A 16,281-nucleotide genomic window follows, 5' to 3' on the forward strand; every position below is an offset into this window, starting at 1 on the left:
TGCTGCAACTTGCTGCAGTGTTTGAAAGAGTCGGCGGCGGGCGCGCCGGGAGGTGGGGCCGGGGAAGACCCGGCGGCGGCGGACCCGGGGGCTGGCCCGCAGCGGGGGTGGGCCGGCGGCCCCGGGCTCGCCCCGCGCTTACACGTGTCACCTGGGCTTTTGCAGACGGCCGGGAGCGCCGGCGAGCGGAACCGGGTGGAGGATGCTGCGGCAGGTGCTTCGCAGAGGGCTCCAGTCGTGCTGCCACGGGCTGGGCTTGTGCGTGAGCCGGCACCCGGTCTTTTTCCTCACCGTGCCCGCAGTCCTGACCATCACCTTCGGCCTCAGCGCGCTCAACCGCTTCCAGCCCGAGAGCCACCTGGAGCGCCTGGTCGCTCCCAGCCACAGCCTGGCCAAGATCGAGCGCAGCCTGGCCGGCAGCCTTTTCCCCCTGGACCAGTCCAAAAGCCAGCTCTATTCGGACTTACACACCCCCGGGAGGTATGGCAGGGTGATTCTCCTCTCCCCACCCGGGGACAATATTTTGCTCCAGGCTGAGGGGATCCTGCAGACCCACCGAGCCGTGCTGGAAATGAAGGTGAACCACAAGGGCTATAATTATACTTTTTCCCATCTGTGTGTGTTGAGAAATCAGGATAAGAAATGCGTGCTGGATGATATTATTTCAGTGCTAGAGGATCTCAGGCAGGCTGCCGTCTCCAATAAGACAACAGCCAGGGTGCAAGTGAGGTATCCCAACACTAAATTAAAGGTATGCTCCTCCTGCATGCTTCTGCCAATTAAAGAGGCAGCACTTCATTTCTTGCCCTAAACAAGCAAAGAAAATGCAGAGGTCTCATCCCTAAGACTCAGAAGCGGATGCTTCTTTCATTTCTGGGGAGGGGAGGGGGGCGGGGAAAGACGGGCAACGGAGTGAAGAAAACAGGCAATGAATGGTGCAACTAGATATTCAGAATTTCAAAGCCAAACAAAACAAACATGGAAAACAAAACAAAAATGAAAAAAAGAAAAAGTTGTTTCTGAGACCCTGCAATTACATCTTTGTTCAGGGTTAATAAATCAGTGAATGGAAGGGGGAGGGGGATCCTGAACAATTTGGGGGATTTCTTTTCATTATGGGGCTCTATGTATTTCTTATTACTGATTACACATTCACCTGGTGCCATATCCACCTATTCACATCTTCAGCCTGGCTTGGTTTTGATATGCAGGGAGTTGGTGTTTCTTTGTCGTGTGTGTGGGTGTGTGGGTGTGTTGTGTGTGTGTGTCTGCAAGCAGTGGGTTATGAATGTAATAGGGATTCTAAGAATTAAGTGAAAGAAGCAGGACATTTCAATGTGTTAAAAACATATATACATCTAACTGATGTACAAGTCAACAGTCTCTTATCTTCCTTTCCTATTCAAGAATCCAAACCTAGAATTACCATCACAGCCCAATATTGAAGACCTGAGAAAAAAATCCATACTCAGCAAAAATAATGAAGAATAATTATTGCATACAGTGTGTTGTTTGGGCTCTCCATCCCAATGCTGTTGCTCAAATGAGATTTCTAAACTCATTCCACACTGTCAGGTTTGAGCTGCTGCAGGCAATGAGGCTTGCAGTCTCCAGGTGACTGAAGTTTCAGGGACAAATGTGACTTCCAAGAGTCACTGCACCATTTGCATGCTCGACCCTAGGCATGCTCAGAAGCTGTCCAACTAAGAACGCTCAAGATAGGTGTTTCCCCAGAAGCAGGGATTTTCCTTCTTCTGATGTGTGTGAGCTACCCTGCAGAGAAAGGGAAAGGAACTTCATTACATTGACGGCCCCAGATAAGGGATGACTAATAGTTCTATTTATTTAATAGCGTCAGCACCTGTGCACAATTAAAAAATAACGGTGTCAGGATTTTTGAGGATAGAAGGCTTTTTTTTCACCCCTCCTGAACTGAAAGCTCAAGGAACTTGCTAACAAGCTTCCCTTCAAATGATGCCCTTGTTTAAATGGATCCTGAGACTGACAAGGGATGGACAAATCTGAACAGCCCCTTGAGGTTGAGTGAAACTGGACAGATGGTTCATCTTCTTACAATTGAAGTAAGGGCTTCCTGCTTCACACTTACTGAAGGCAGGGATGATGGATGCACGTGGTTGAGCTGTCTTGTTTACTGAATCCTTTGCCATCAACACTGCTGCATGCTAACACAAAGGTTGCAGTGGAGAGGCAATTGTGCTAGCTTACAATCTTTTTAATGAGTTCTTCCCTGTATTGAACATTTGATATAGAGACATATTTAAAACTGCCCTTAAAATCCTAGGGGTTTTCCCCTTATTGAGTCAAGTTTTGTGTTACCAATATGCATTACCAGTTGGATCTCATATTCCTTTCAGTCAACAATACTTTCCAGGTTTAAGAACCTTGTCCAGTCACCCACTGTGGACAGTTTGCTTACCTGGCCTTGTCTTTATGAAATTTACCATAAAAATATTTGGAGGGTTTTGGTTCAGTCACTTATTAACAGTTGGTTGTGAGTCTATGATTTATCAATTTCTCCTCTAGGTACTAGAAACAGAGTTTTAGGAAAGACAAGAAGATCTCTACTCTCAAGGAGTGTATAAGTATCTGATGGTGGTGCCCTCTCCCAGGAGAACATTTGAACAGGAACTCTTCATGCATTGAATACACCATTGAGGCAACACTGTGCTAGTCGTATATCATGTGCTCCATCCAAACTTGTTGACTGATTGGTTGATCTATGTCTTGGCTGATCTAAGGCTTGGTCAGTGGATAAGCACAAAGGAATAGGGTCATTGATTTTCAATGGTTAGTGTAGTTTGTGCTGCAAACTATGAAGTTATTTTGCAATGCACTCATATACTTGGCTCCTCAAATGCATTGGCTTGACCTCTTTGTTCTGGGCTCAGTGGGAGTCCTGCAGCTGTGTTTGGCTGAATGAACCTCCTGAAAACCTCTTGAGAACAATGAGTCTTCTTGAGTATTGCAACATAATCTTGTACATATGTAATATAAAATATGATCTGATATGTGGAGGGATGGATGGATAGAAACCCATCAAAAGATCTTTGAGGAGTCCCAGGTTAAGAATTCCCCAACACAGAGTAAAGTGTGATGGCTTCTCATTTTGATTCAGTGTTATCTGGAATTGATTTTGATTCATGGGTAGCAGTGGTTCTAAAGGAAGGTTCCTATATGGTCCTGTTGAAAACTAAAGTTTGAGAACTCTTGCTGGATGGCATTTAATGGGAAATTTTACACACACACATTTACTTCTAATTTTATTTTTCTCTTTTAATATTGGGTGTCTCCACTCCTCCAACTCCCAATATGGAAACCTTTAGTGCTAAACTGAAAGTGCCGTTGAGTAAATACACAGAGTAAGGAGCAATGACTTGTGGCCTGTCATTTGACATGAAAGAAGCCATAGGTCACGGCTTGAAGAGATTTTGAAGTTGTGAAACTGTTGATTGACAGAAGAGTGGTCAGAATCCTTGGTCTTGGCAATTGAGAGGGCATCTCCTAAATATAAGACACAGTAGTATGAGCATGGAAATGATGAGAACTTCTGATAAACGTGATTATCTTGACAAGGTGGCTCAGACAAGCAGGGACAAAGAAAGTTACCTTGTATGGAATTCCAAACAGGCATAGATAAATCTAGTATGAAAAAAAAAGTAACAGTCAAGATGAGACTGCTACAGTGAAATATACACTCTGATTGATTCCTACTCATAGTGATCGTATCGACAAGGTGGAACTGCCCCTCTGCATTTCTAAAGACTGTAGCTCTTTATGAAGTCGAATGCCTCATCTTTCCACCACGGAGAGGTTGGTGTCTTCCAACTGCGGACCGTGTGGTTAGCAGGCCAACATGTCACCACAAAGCCACGAGGGCCCCTGGAAGAAACACACAATCATTTCAAAAGCTGTGTGGAAACACTGCCAATATCTGAAACTCTTATGCTTACACCTTCCTAACTTGAGTGCTACTATTTTGTCTTTTATTGTAATCCTTGTACTATTATACCTCTGATTATGCACAAAGGCCAAATCTTATACTCCTCCTAGATTCTATCTCAAGTGCACCCAATGCTGAGTAAATAGTATATATTTGCAACAAATATTAGTTGATCAGTTTATTGATTGGCTTCGCCATTACTTCTGCAGTTTCACAAATTATCTTTAGTTTTAGAATCTCAGTAGCATGCTTTTATTTAAAAAGTAGTCACCAGATTTATGTGAAGCGTTTTGACCTCAATAAATTGGGGATCTTTTATAAATGAAATAAACTTTTACAATGTGGCCAGATTGAATCTTTAATAAACTCCTGAATATAATGTCAAAACTTCTGTCTTCATTAAAGTCAGACAGGCTGTCAAAATCTTCAACAAGCTCTGCTCCAGACTCCAAGTAATGTTTTCATGTAGGGAGCTCGAGTAGTTAGAGGTGAAATTTCTCTGCTTCTTAGGTAGGCCGCCTGGAGCTCACTTTTCCACTTTGGCTGGTCCGAAGGTAACAAATCCCAAATGCCCTGGAGTCTTTATTTTTGCTCCACAGAGGCACAGGTGAAGAAGAAGCAATGAAATGCCCTTGGAGTTAGGTTTGATCGCAAATCTATATCTCAGTATCTTGACAAATGCTAAAGAAGGAGGGATGCCGATTGGCCTGTCCTGCAGCCAGCCTTCCAGTTAATGACCACACCTCTGCACAGATGCCTGATTTAGAATGAGAGCATGGTGCAGGTTTCTCAATAATAGATCGTGTTTGTTTGGGTACATTTGCATAATGCACGCATGAAAGTTGTCACCACTACTTTCGGTTTTCTATCTCGATGGAAGAACAATTTCAGTCATCCTAGAGAATCAGGCCAACGTTATTGCGATTGCCAAGAAAAGTTATCCTAGAGAATTCTTTCCTTAATATAGTCTAAAACCTCTTAAAACATGTCAGAATTTTCTCTGACACTTTGATAGACAAAGACACTTCTTATTCTGTCTCTTAACAGAGGAACACATTTCTGTCATATTGAGCATTCCATTTGTGCTAAGGGGTGCTAGCTGTTTTCTACACAGCAACTTGTTTAATTTTTACAAAACAATTTATTGAGTCAGGGATATTTTTAATTCCCATTTTATTGGTAAAGAAACTGAAGACCGGGAGATTGAATGACTTCCAGGACGTCCAGATACAGTAAGACTTGGAACTTAGATTTAAATTCAAGTCTTTCAGCTATCAGTCCGATACTATATTAGATCCTACCATGCTGTGGCAGAGTAGTTATTCGTTAGGCTGCTAGCTGCAAGACCAGCAGTTTGCAGCCACCAGATACTCTGCGGGAGAAAGATGTGGCTTTTCTACCCCTGCAAAGATTTACACTCTCAAAACCCCACAGGGGCAGTTCTACTCAGTCCTATGGGGCAGTATGAATCAGAGCAGACTCGATGGCAATTGAGTAAGTGATGTCATGCACTATTTTCTGTTAAGAAAGAACCAGAGCGATAATTTCTAAACTACCTCCAGTCCAGGCCAGAGGGCAATAGCATGATTTTTCACACCAGTCCCCTGCTTACGAAGAAGGAACAATCCATTAAAAAAGAGCATGGGGGGGAAAAGAGCATGGAGTGAAGCTACCAGTTTGGTCAAAGTCCCACCATCTACCTGCTGTGAAAATTCTGAAGACAGTTTAGCAAACTTCTTATTTCCACATGATGTCACTTTAAATCTCAACATCAGTGCACCTCAAGCCAGAGATTTCAAGCCATCTGTAATGTGGCCCAAAGTTTTGAACAAGAGGCTTGTGTGTTAAACAAATGAGTATTTCTGTCTCACAGTGACATCATAATAAAATAATGGATGAGGTAGCATAAGCTCACATAGTATGGACTAGTTGGAGAAATAGTCAGGATCTCTAGGGCTTTCTTTACCAGTTCTTCAAAGACCAGGTGATGATGTTGGACATGTGTCATTACCAACTTTGACATCGGCTTCTTCGTCTGTAAAATGGCAAGGCCCAGGCAAAATCATCAGAATTCTTGCCAGCCGGTGTAGCTCCCTGGTTTTCATGCAACATTCCTCCACATAATATTTTAAAAGCATAAGCTAGTTTATTGAGGGTATAGTTGAGAATTTTATCCCTTTAGAACAAATAGAGGTGCTTGATTAGATTTGAATTATGCTGATTAATGGCAATAATTAGTTTCTTAACTATTGTGTGTATCTGTGTATACACACACACACACACACACATATATATATATATACATTTTCTCCTGAATATCATATCTGAATAAGTGCATTCATTTAATGATGTAGCTTGAGCATGGAAGTGGACTAAGGACTTAATGACGTAAGGAACGTGGGTTATGTGTTGGCTGCTAACTACAAGGTCAGCAGTTTGAAACCAATAGCTGCTCCTCAGAAGAAAGGCCGGGCTTTCAATTCCCATAAAGAGTTATGGTCTTCGAAACCCACAGGGGCAGTTCTACCCTGTCCTAACTGGTCACTATTAATCAGAGTTGACTCAATGGCAGTGAGAAGAATGACATTAAGCCAATTTGAATCATGTTATAAGTAGTTACTTACACTTCTTTTCGTGCCTGGAATTTAAGGCTTAAAGGATGAGTCTTAAAAGAAAGGAACATAAATGGCAGAAATGGTTCTCTATATACTTCCCATTTCCTTGCCTTCATTTGATCTGATGGTACTTTCCTTAGTGAACTGAGGCCACCAAAGCTCGAGTCAGGGTGGGAAAGTAAAGAGATGGAAGTAAGGTACGGGCTGAAAGTCACCTTATACCACCACCCCCCCCCCACCCCACCGCTCATCCCTAAAGAAGAAAATTTCAACTGTCTTGCCTATGCTGCCTCTATAATCACTAGTTAACTCCAATACAACTTTTCTTTCTTTAAAATGTATTATAACTGAAATTATCTATCCTATCATGTGTTTCAGAGGCTATTGCATTTAGAGAGTATTTTGCATTTGAGCAGCTTCGCTATTACACTGGAATTGAGTCATGTTACTTGTAATTCACTGCTCAAGTCCAACAGCATATGCTAAGACCAGTTCCAGACACAACCAGACGTTGTCCATACATGCTCTCCATAAACATTTTTAAGGAAGAAATCTGGATATCCCTCACCTCTAGACCTGCCCCCAGACAGCGGCTCTAAACTAGACAGCAGGTCTTTTTCTTCCTTAACGTAGTCACCCAAATCACGCAGGCCACCTACCCAAGGTGGGTGCAATCAAAGGAGTGGCTCATTACCCTACCGTTTGTGCCAGTGTGCTGGTGGACAGGGTTCCTGCCATAACAGCCCTGGCACACAGAGCCCTTCAGCCAGTGCTGCTCACTTAATGCACAAGCGTGCCAAGTTGCACTGTAAGCCACAAAATTAATTTCATTTGATTTTCTAAGAACTTGCACCTAAAAGTGTTGTGTGTGAACCAGCCACATCAGCCCTATCTGGGAGTGTGTTATAAAAGAAAGATTCCCCAGGGCTTTCATCCCCTCGGGAATCTGCATTTTATCAAGATCTCCAGGTGATTCATATACACTAAAAAACAAAAATAAATTCAGGTCTACGATTCAGTGGTGAATGCAGTACTGTTCATTCATAATTTGAGCTGGAAGTACCAATCTTTGATCCAGATGACGATCAGCATTAAAAAACTACTGTCATCGAACCCCTCACCAGCTCACGGAGGCACATGATGGAGACAGCTGAGAAATGCTGGAGAATGATCAGGCCACTGCTCTACAGGGAAAAACCCTCATCTCTAACATCTGTACTTGGGCTTATCACCTGGGTAAGCTTACAGCTGATTACTGCCATTCAGTACTTTATAAAAATGTGGAAATTAAATCTAACCATGTCTTTGAAGGGGAAAAGAAACGCCAGCTGTGTTTCCCTCAGATCCCCTTGAAATTACTGCACTGTAGTAGCAGCATTAAGCCCCAGTAAGGCTCAATTACACTAATATTATGTGAGAGCACAAGGGATAGGAACCGTGCATAGGAGCAAGGGTACTTGGGGAAAATGAAACTCAAAAGTACAGTGGGGTGTGTATTTAAAGTAGCTCTGCCACCCATGTTTTCCTCAGACAGGAATCGTGTGGGAGAGCTGCTTCCTGAAATCAAGGCTCATTCTCAGTTACGCAGGCAAGTCCAGGAGCTCTGAAAAGTGCTTGATGGCCAGTAATCAAAGTGAATAGACACTGTTCAAGTATAGGGTTTGTATTGGAAAAGCCCACGTTTCTTCTCCAGCACTACCCTCTCAATGTGGAGAGGCCCCATCTGGGCCATGATAATTTGGCTATGCTGTTATAAGGATCTGAAGTCAGAGAGAAGGCTTGCCTTAAAAAGCCAGAAATGTGTATAGCCCATGGCTTCGTGAGGTCTGGTAAGCAGCTCCATTTGGTCCTATGAGTGGAGGCTGGATCTGATCCTTCGTGTACCCTCTCAAGGATGACACTACAGCTGGTCATTCTTCCAGGGTAGTGTGGGCTGTCCTATAAGAATTTCATTGGGAAGCTGCGATAGGCCAGGTTGACTAGAAAAATAAATCCAGTGACACATATGTGTCAGAGTTTTATATAAGAAGTAATTATGCATCAATAAAACATCCCATCCCAGTCCAAGTCCATAAGTCTGATATTAGTCCTTAAGACCCTCTTCAGATGCATGAAGCCACAGGCAATGATGCAGATGGCAGGAACATCGCCAGCCAATAGGGGGAAAGTCTTGTGGATCCAATGGTGATGAAAGTATCACAGGGCTGGCGCAGGTCTCACTGTCTCCTCAACAGGAAGGTGGAGGGAGAGAGAGAGAGTGTGGCCTGCCTCCAGAGAGCCATTTATTTTGGCAGCAACTCAAAGTGAGGTCAACAAGCTGCAATCTGAATGACAGGCTAAACTCTACCCATATCTTCTTACAGGTGCCATGTTGGCACGAAAATCCTATCCCAGAAGCTTTGCCCTATCCACCTTACAACTCCGGTTCTTAGCCCTTCAGTCTTCTTTATGTGTCCCTGTGGACCCTCAAGTCTGTTCCTTCAGCTCTCCAGGTCACTTCATGGTATGGAAGGGGAGAATGTTAAATGCTGGTTGTCACTGCAGGCCAGACAGATGTGGGCAAGTTATATTTTTGTTTCAAAAGCAATTTATGTGTGCATTCTTTCAGTATTGATTATAAGTGCCTACTATGTGACAAGCAGTGTGGTTGACACCAGAGAGTCACTGAACAAGAACCAATGTTGTCCTTTTCCTTTAGAAGGTTGGTAGTGGGTGCTGTCAAGTCAGTTCCGACTACAACAGAATAAACACTGCCTGCCGCTGTGCCACCCTGAAAATTAGTCTTACGTTTGAGACCACAGTTGTGGCCATTGTGTGAGTCCCTAGTGTCGAGGGTTTTCCTCTTCTTAGCTGTCTCTCTAGTTTATCGAGCATAGTGTTCTTCTTTGGGCACGGGTCTCTCGTGACAGTAGGTCAACGTATGTAAGGTGAAGTCTCACCGTCCTTGCCCCAAGTGGCATCCTGACTATTCTTCTTCCCACGATACTTTCAAAATTCTTTGCCAGCACCACAATACAAATACATTGATACTTCTTCCGTCTTCCGAATTCATTATCAACATTCCCATGCGTAGGAGGCAATTGAAAATACCATGCATTGGATCAGGTGCACTTAGTCCTCAAAACAGCATCCTTGCTTTTCAATACTTTGAAGAGGTTCTGTGGAGCAAATGTACAAGGTGCAACGAACGTGTCATTTGATGTCTTGACTGCTGTTTCCGTGAACATTGATGTGGATCCAAGCAAGATGAAATCCTTGACAAGTTCATTCTTTTCTCCATTTACCATAAAAATCTTTATTAAACGAAAATAGCAGAGTGAGCAGAGCAGATTTTAAAAAATCTTTAGTAAACAAAAATCTTGGTTTTTGATATACTCCCCACCTAGCTGTGTACACTTCGGAGGGCAGTATTTTCATCTCTCTAGTTCCTCTCTAAAGATTTCTGTGATTTACACACCAATACAGCAGTTTTGACATCTTCAAGGGACTCAAATTGAAGTCTGAAGAGGCAGGATCAGGGCAGTAGAGTGGTAACACTTACTAACATAATTCTCCTAGAATTATAACACCTTGTTAGCCTTGAATGAATAGGTGCATTGTGGTGGAAAACATTTTCCAGCATAAACTTTCTGGCCCTTTTCTCACCAATACAGCTATCCATGTCCTTAAAGCATCTTCATAATAAACCCCTGCACTTACTCTGAATCCTTTTAGAAAAAGAAAACAAAAATCTGTCCAGATTACCCCTTTGAGTCTCCTTCAACAATTGCCGTAACCTGAACTCACCGCTCTGCCTTGAATTAAATTGGCCAATACAACCCCTCAGAAGCAACTGCTTTGATTAGACCTGTTTTTCTTTTTTTAGAAGGCATCCTAAGGAGACTAAGAAGAGTGTGTTTTGTTGGCAAAAATATGTTTAACATATTTGTGGAGCTCTTGTAAGCAGTACTTCATGGCTTTGCCTTATCGATGGTGCCGCGAGAGGATCAAGATACGTATTTAGGAAGGACTTTACTGAAGGATGAGCTGAGATCATTCTGAAAATGAGTAAACACACATCGCAGTACTGTTTGGGTGCCTGCAGACAGAGGCAAGAATATGAAGGGGAAGACATGGCACTTTAGATGCACTGAAAGAAAGTCTCTATAGTGGTAAAGAGAGTAACCGTGGTGAGGATGGTAAAATCTGTGGTTAAAGAGTCGACAGAACAAAATTGAGACCATGGTCTACCCATTGACAGTGAGTGGGCTCACTGCTTGATTGTGTCACCTCTTACTGATAAGACTTGGGGCAGCTCCTTTAACCTTGCTATAACTCAGTTCCCTTATAGTATGAGGGCGCTTCAAAACAGCTGATGGGAAAAATGGAATTAAAAGACCACGGACTTTTTGAAGCACCCTCCTTTTCTCCTACCTAAGGGCATTCCATGGGTTAAATGCACTCATTATACTCAAAGCAGTGCTTTTCAGATTTCAGTGATCAATTGGGAAACTTGTTACCCATGCAGCTTTTGATTAAGTAGGTAGGGGGTGGGTTGTTATTCTGTATTTCAAACAAGTTCCCAGGTGATGCTGATGCTGCTGATGTGTGAGTCACAATCGTAGAATTGGCAATCGAGTATTGAAAACAGTGCCTGGTTGATTGTAAATTCTAAACAGGGCTAGTTGGTATTCCGATGTTAACCAGAAGAATTATTGGTTAATTGACATCCCTGTGAACTCACAATTAGATGAAAAACCCTTTTTTACTTCAACCCTCACAGCTAACAATCTATCCACATTACAGTTGTTGCTGTTGTCAGGTAGTTGGCATCAGGTCAGCTCCAACCCACGGTGACCTGACGGTTAATAGAAGGAACCATTTCCTGGTCCCGAGCAATGTTCGCATCAGGGCTATGTTTGAGTCCACTGTTTATGCTTTCTGCCATCCCTTCTCATCCAAGGGCAGAATAACGTATGCAGATCCTTTTGCCTTTTGCACTAAAGAGCTCGAGCTGCCTCCAAGGTCAGCATTCTGAATTTGAACTCTTCTTGTGAAGGACAGTTAAGAGATAAGAGATCTTGGCCAGAGTGTGCCCTGAGAATGAAATAATCTTGGTGACTTATTTTTTTTTATGATCTTCTCAATCAAGCTAGCTTTGACTGTACCCTCCTCCCCATTCCTGTGATGTTCTGGTTCTCCTACTTCCTTGAGGTGCTCTGCTTCTTCCTGGTCCACTCCCCATTCCCATTTTCAGAGTATACCCTTAAAATAGTCTTTTAAAAATTGCCGATTCTTGCCAAAGATATTGTTTTCTTCGATGGCTTTAGCTCTTTCAAAGGCATCTCCAGCCTGCCATTTACCCAGGCCCTGAGTCTCAGCCACTACGGTTATCTAACTGTTCCTTCCTACTGCCTTCACCCAGCCAAGACTTCACCCCTGTCCTTCAGGCGACTCCCACCTATCGTGACCCAAAGGACAGAGGAGAATGGTCCCCTTGGAGGTTCTGAGACTTTACCTCTCATCTTTCACTTTCAGAGTGACTGGTATAACCACTATGCCACCAGACCTATACACCCAGTGACATTGAGTCAATTCTAACTTAGTAAATAGATGTAGGGGTTCAAAAGCTGTAAGGCTTTATAGGACCTGAATGTTTCATCTTTCTTCCAAGGAGTGGCTGGTGTGTTCAAATAGCTGACCTTGTGGTTAGCAGCCCAGTACTTAACCCATGGTGCTAGCAAGGCTTCTGTATTATATACTAGTGGGCCTTGAATTGTGATTTGGGGACCAGGGCTTCCAATTAGTTTTCCTGGCTGGGTCCCTTGCTGAGAATTTGCATTTCTACCATAAGTATATGAAATCAGAATCTATAATTTCACAAGTATAGATTCTTATAGATCTCCAGAGGATTCTTATAGATCCCCAGGTGATTCTTATGTTGTATTCATGAACTCACCTGGCGATCATGTTAAAAAATAGATTATGTTTTGGTCCATCAGGGGTGGAAATGCAAATACCCAGCAAAGGGTCACACCAGAATGAACTAACCAAGTGGTAGCCCTGCATTAGAATAGCATCAGCACTACCTGGGGACTAGTTAGAAATGCCCATTTTGAGCCCTCTCAGCTAAAAGTACTAAATCCGAAACTCTAAGCCTGAGCAAGTCTTTCTGAGGATTTTCCTTCGTAGCTAAGTGTGAGACACATTGATCTACTGCAGTAGTGGTGTGCAATCTGGGTTAAGGGCGGGATTCTAAGGGGCGCTCTGCAAACACTGAGGCACCTGTCCCCAGAGACTCCAGTTTAAATGGGAGTGGCCTTGGGTGCTGGCATTTCTAAGAGCATCTGTATTAGTCTGGGTATTTTGGAGAAACAAATCCACAGCAACTCATGTATAAGAGAGAGTTTTATGCAAAGAAAATGTGCATCATGAAAACATCCCAACCCAATGCTGCCCAAGCCCACAAGTCCAACATTAACCCATACCCAACACCAGTCCACAAAGTCCTTCACCTCACAAAACAGAGGCAATGATGTCGACTGCAGGAGGAAAGCTGAGTCAGTAAATGAATAAGCATCTCAGCACTAGCAGGGGTCTCCACACGGCTGCTCCAGCACCCAGGGCTGCATCGGGATAGGTCCATGCGGCTTCTCCTTGGGGATGTCTTGTAGGATGTCAATCTTGCAAGCTGAAGCAGGAAGCTGCTAAGGCAGCTGCATCCTGGTGCGACCATCACAAAGCAAGAGACCCGAGAACTAGAAAGGCGAGACTCCCCAACCAATTAACCCCCCAACCTTTCAACCAGCACCACATGTGATTATCAGCCAGGCTGGCACAATTAACTAACTCAGCATCATTGTGATTATCATAGATTACCAAACATTTACCATTTTAAACTTTTTAAATTTTTCATTCTCACTAACTCAGCCTTCAGAGAAAGCCATGGTGATGCAGTAGGTTACACATTGAGCTGTTGATGGGAAGTTTCCTTCAAAGCCATTAGCCCCTCCAAGGGAAAAAGGGGAGGCAATCTGCTTCTGTGAAGATTTGCAGCCTTGGGAACCCTATGGAACAATTATGATCTGTTGCTGTTTTTTTAAATCATTTTATTGGGAGCTCGTACAAGTCATCACAATCCATACATGCATCCATTGTGTCAAGTGCATTTGTACGTTTGTTGCCATCATCATTTTCAAAACAATTTCTTTCTAATTGAGCCCTTGGTATCAGCTCCTCATTTTTTCCCCTCCCTCTTTCACCCTCTCTCCCTCCCTATTCCTTGATAATTTATAAATTTTTTTCCATGTCTTACATTGACTGATGACTCCCTTCACCCACTTTCCTGTTGTCCATCCCCCAGGGAGGGGGTTATACGTAGATCATTGTGATCAGTTCCCCCTTTTTCCTCTACCTTCCCTTTACCCTCCTGGTATCGCTGCTCTCATTATTGGTCCTGAGGAGTTTATTTGTCTTGGATTCCCTGTGTCTCCAACTCTTATCTGTACCAGTGTACATCCTCTAGTCTAGCTGGATTTGTACGGTAGAATTGGAATCATGATAATGGCGTTGGGACAGGATGTGCGGGGAGGAAGCATTAGAGAACTAGGGGAAAGTTGTATGTTTCATCAGTGCTACACTGCACCCTGACTGGCTCATCTCCTCCCCGTGACCATTCTGTAAGGGAGTGTCCAGTTGCCTACAGATGGGCTTTTGGTCTCCACTCCACACTCCCCCTCATTCACAATGATATGATTTTTTGTTCTTTGATGCCCGATACTTGATCCCTTCGACACCTCATGATCACACAGGCTTTCATGTGGGCTTTGTTGCTTCTCAGGTAGATGGCCGTTTGTTTATTTTCAAGCCTTTAAGACCCCAGGTGATATATCTTTTGATAGCCGGGCACCATCAACTTTCTTCACCACATTTGCTTATGCAACATCTTTTGTCTTTGGTGATCATGTCAGGAAAATGAGCATCATGGAATGCCAGTTTAATAGAACAAAGTGTTCTTGCCTTGAGGGAGTACTTGAGTAGAGGCCCAATGTCCATCTGCTACCTTAATACTAGACCTATAAATATATGCACATAAAGCTATTTCTCCTCATCATATATAAATATATTTACATATGTGCCTGTCTGTATTTAGACCTTTATAAATGCCCTTTGCCTCCTAGTTCTTTCCTCTATTTCCTTTTGCTTTCCTCTTGTCCCACTATCATGTTCAGCCTTCATTTGGGTTTCAGTAATTCCTCTGAGTTACATTGCCCTTGAGCAAGCCCTACCAGGCCTCCCACACCCTCCTCAGTTATGCTCTGTCTTACAGGGTCACTGTGAGTTGGAATCAATTCAACAACAATGGATGCCAGTCTGTGTGGGAGGATCAACTAGAGAGCAGGGCTATACCCCTGTTCAAAGTCATAATAACTTCCCATTGCCTGGAGAAGTCACAATCCTCTGAGCATGACCACTGAGACCTGCTCTTATCCAGACCTTTGCCTTGTAGTTGAAGGTGACAGAGCATCAGATGCCATAACCAAACCAAGGCAAACACATTTTGAACGTCCCTGTTTTCTTAGCTTCTTTCATTTCATTCCCTTTGCTGGAACTTATTTTCATGTTGTCCAAATCACATAGGAATATCTCTACCAAACTGTGGCTCCGCTTTTTCAGTGAACATTGCTTATGACTTTCCAAAAGTAGGAAACATTCCCATATACTTTAGAAGCCATAATTCTATTGTGTATTATAGATTTGTAGCACGTATGTTAAAATATAAAAGGCACATATAAGAACATAAAATATCTGTGTAATGAAGAAATGCCCATGCCCTTCTTTGTGGGAGTTGGTATGATTGGGAGAAGCTAGCCAACCAGGAGGAAGCATATGGGACACCCTCTTGGGGAGAGTGGAAAAGAAACAGGAAAACTTCCAGCCTGAGCTGAGTTTTTGAGAGCTTCCTGATCCCTTAAGAGAGGCAGCCATCAATGGTCCTGAGCTATACAAGGCACAAGCAACACTGCTGAGCGCTCAAAAGTCAAAGTGCCCCACGGGAGGGAGAAGAGACACTTTCACACCTGGATAGAGCATCCCTGTTGCTTCAGCTCAAAGAGGCTGCAGGATCATAACAGGGATTGGACCCACATGAGGCTTCCAGATTTAGCAAACAAGAATACAGGATGCCCAATTAAATTTGAATTTCAGAAAAACCAAGTAGATTTTTTTTAGTACAACTAAGTCCCCATTGCTGCATTCTCTGCTCATATGCAATTCAAATGAAACTGGGCATCCTGTGTTTCATCTGGAAACCCTGGCTCCATAGGCAATCACAAAATTGCATCTGGAGACTTAAGCACAGACACTGGAAAGCTTATGTACTGGCACCAGCAGCAGCTCTAAGTTGAAGCAATAGCAACACAAAGGGACTGACCTCAAGTGCTCCCTGAGCAGTGGCCATCAGCCAGGGCATGGAAGAGGAAAACTATGGTAGGGCTGGTTGAGAGCTACTCAACACTCAAACTCATGACCCTCGAGTCCTGCAGGCCCGAGTAAGAATGACTAGGAAAATATCATTCAAATGCCTTCCAGGAATACGTGAATAACACGTGGCAGGGGCCAATGGCTCCACCTTTTGTTAGTATCAATGAAAGCAAATAAGATGTAAGTGTCTCTTAATATGACCTCATTCCTGTACCAAGGCCAAAGGAAATTCCAGTTCTATTT

General features: G+C 43.3%; 1 protein-coding gene across 1 annotated transcript in view; it reads left to right on the top strand.

The window, feature by feature from the left end:
* Positions 1–16,281, top strand: part of PTCHD4 (patched domain containing 4) — a 233,221-nt gene that overhangs the window by 27,515 nt on the left and 189,425 nt on the right. Inside the window, exon 2 of the mRNA XM_045294756.1 lies at positions 29–751. Coding sequence (XP_045150691.1) covers positions 29–751 — 723 coding nt within the window. The remainder of the gene's footprint in view (positions 1–28; positions 752–16,281) is intronic.

This window comes from Echinops telfairi, unplaced genomic scaffold (assembly GCF_000313985.2).
Source record: "Echinops telfairi isolate 266 unplaced genomic scaffold, ASM31398v2 ScPeMD7_3533;HRSCAF=4204_1, whole genome shotgun sequence".
In the NCBI taxonomy this organism is placed as follows: Eukaryota; Metazoa; Chordata; class Mammalia; order Afrosoricida; family Tenrecidae; genus Echinops; species Echinops telfairi.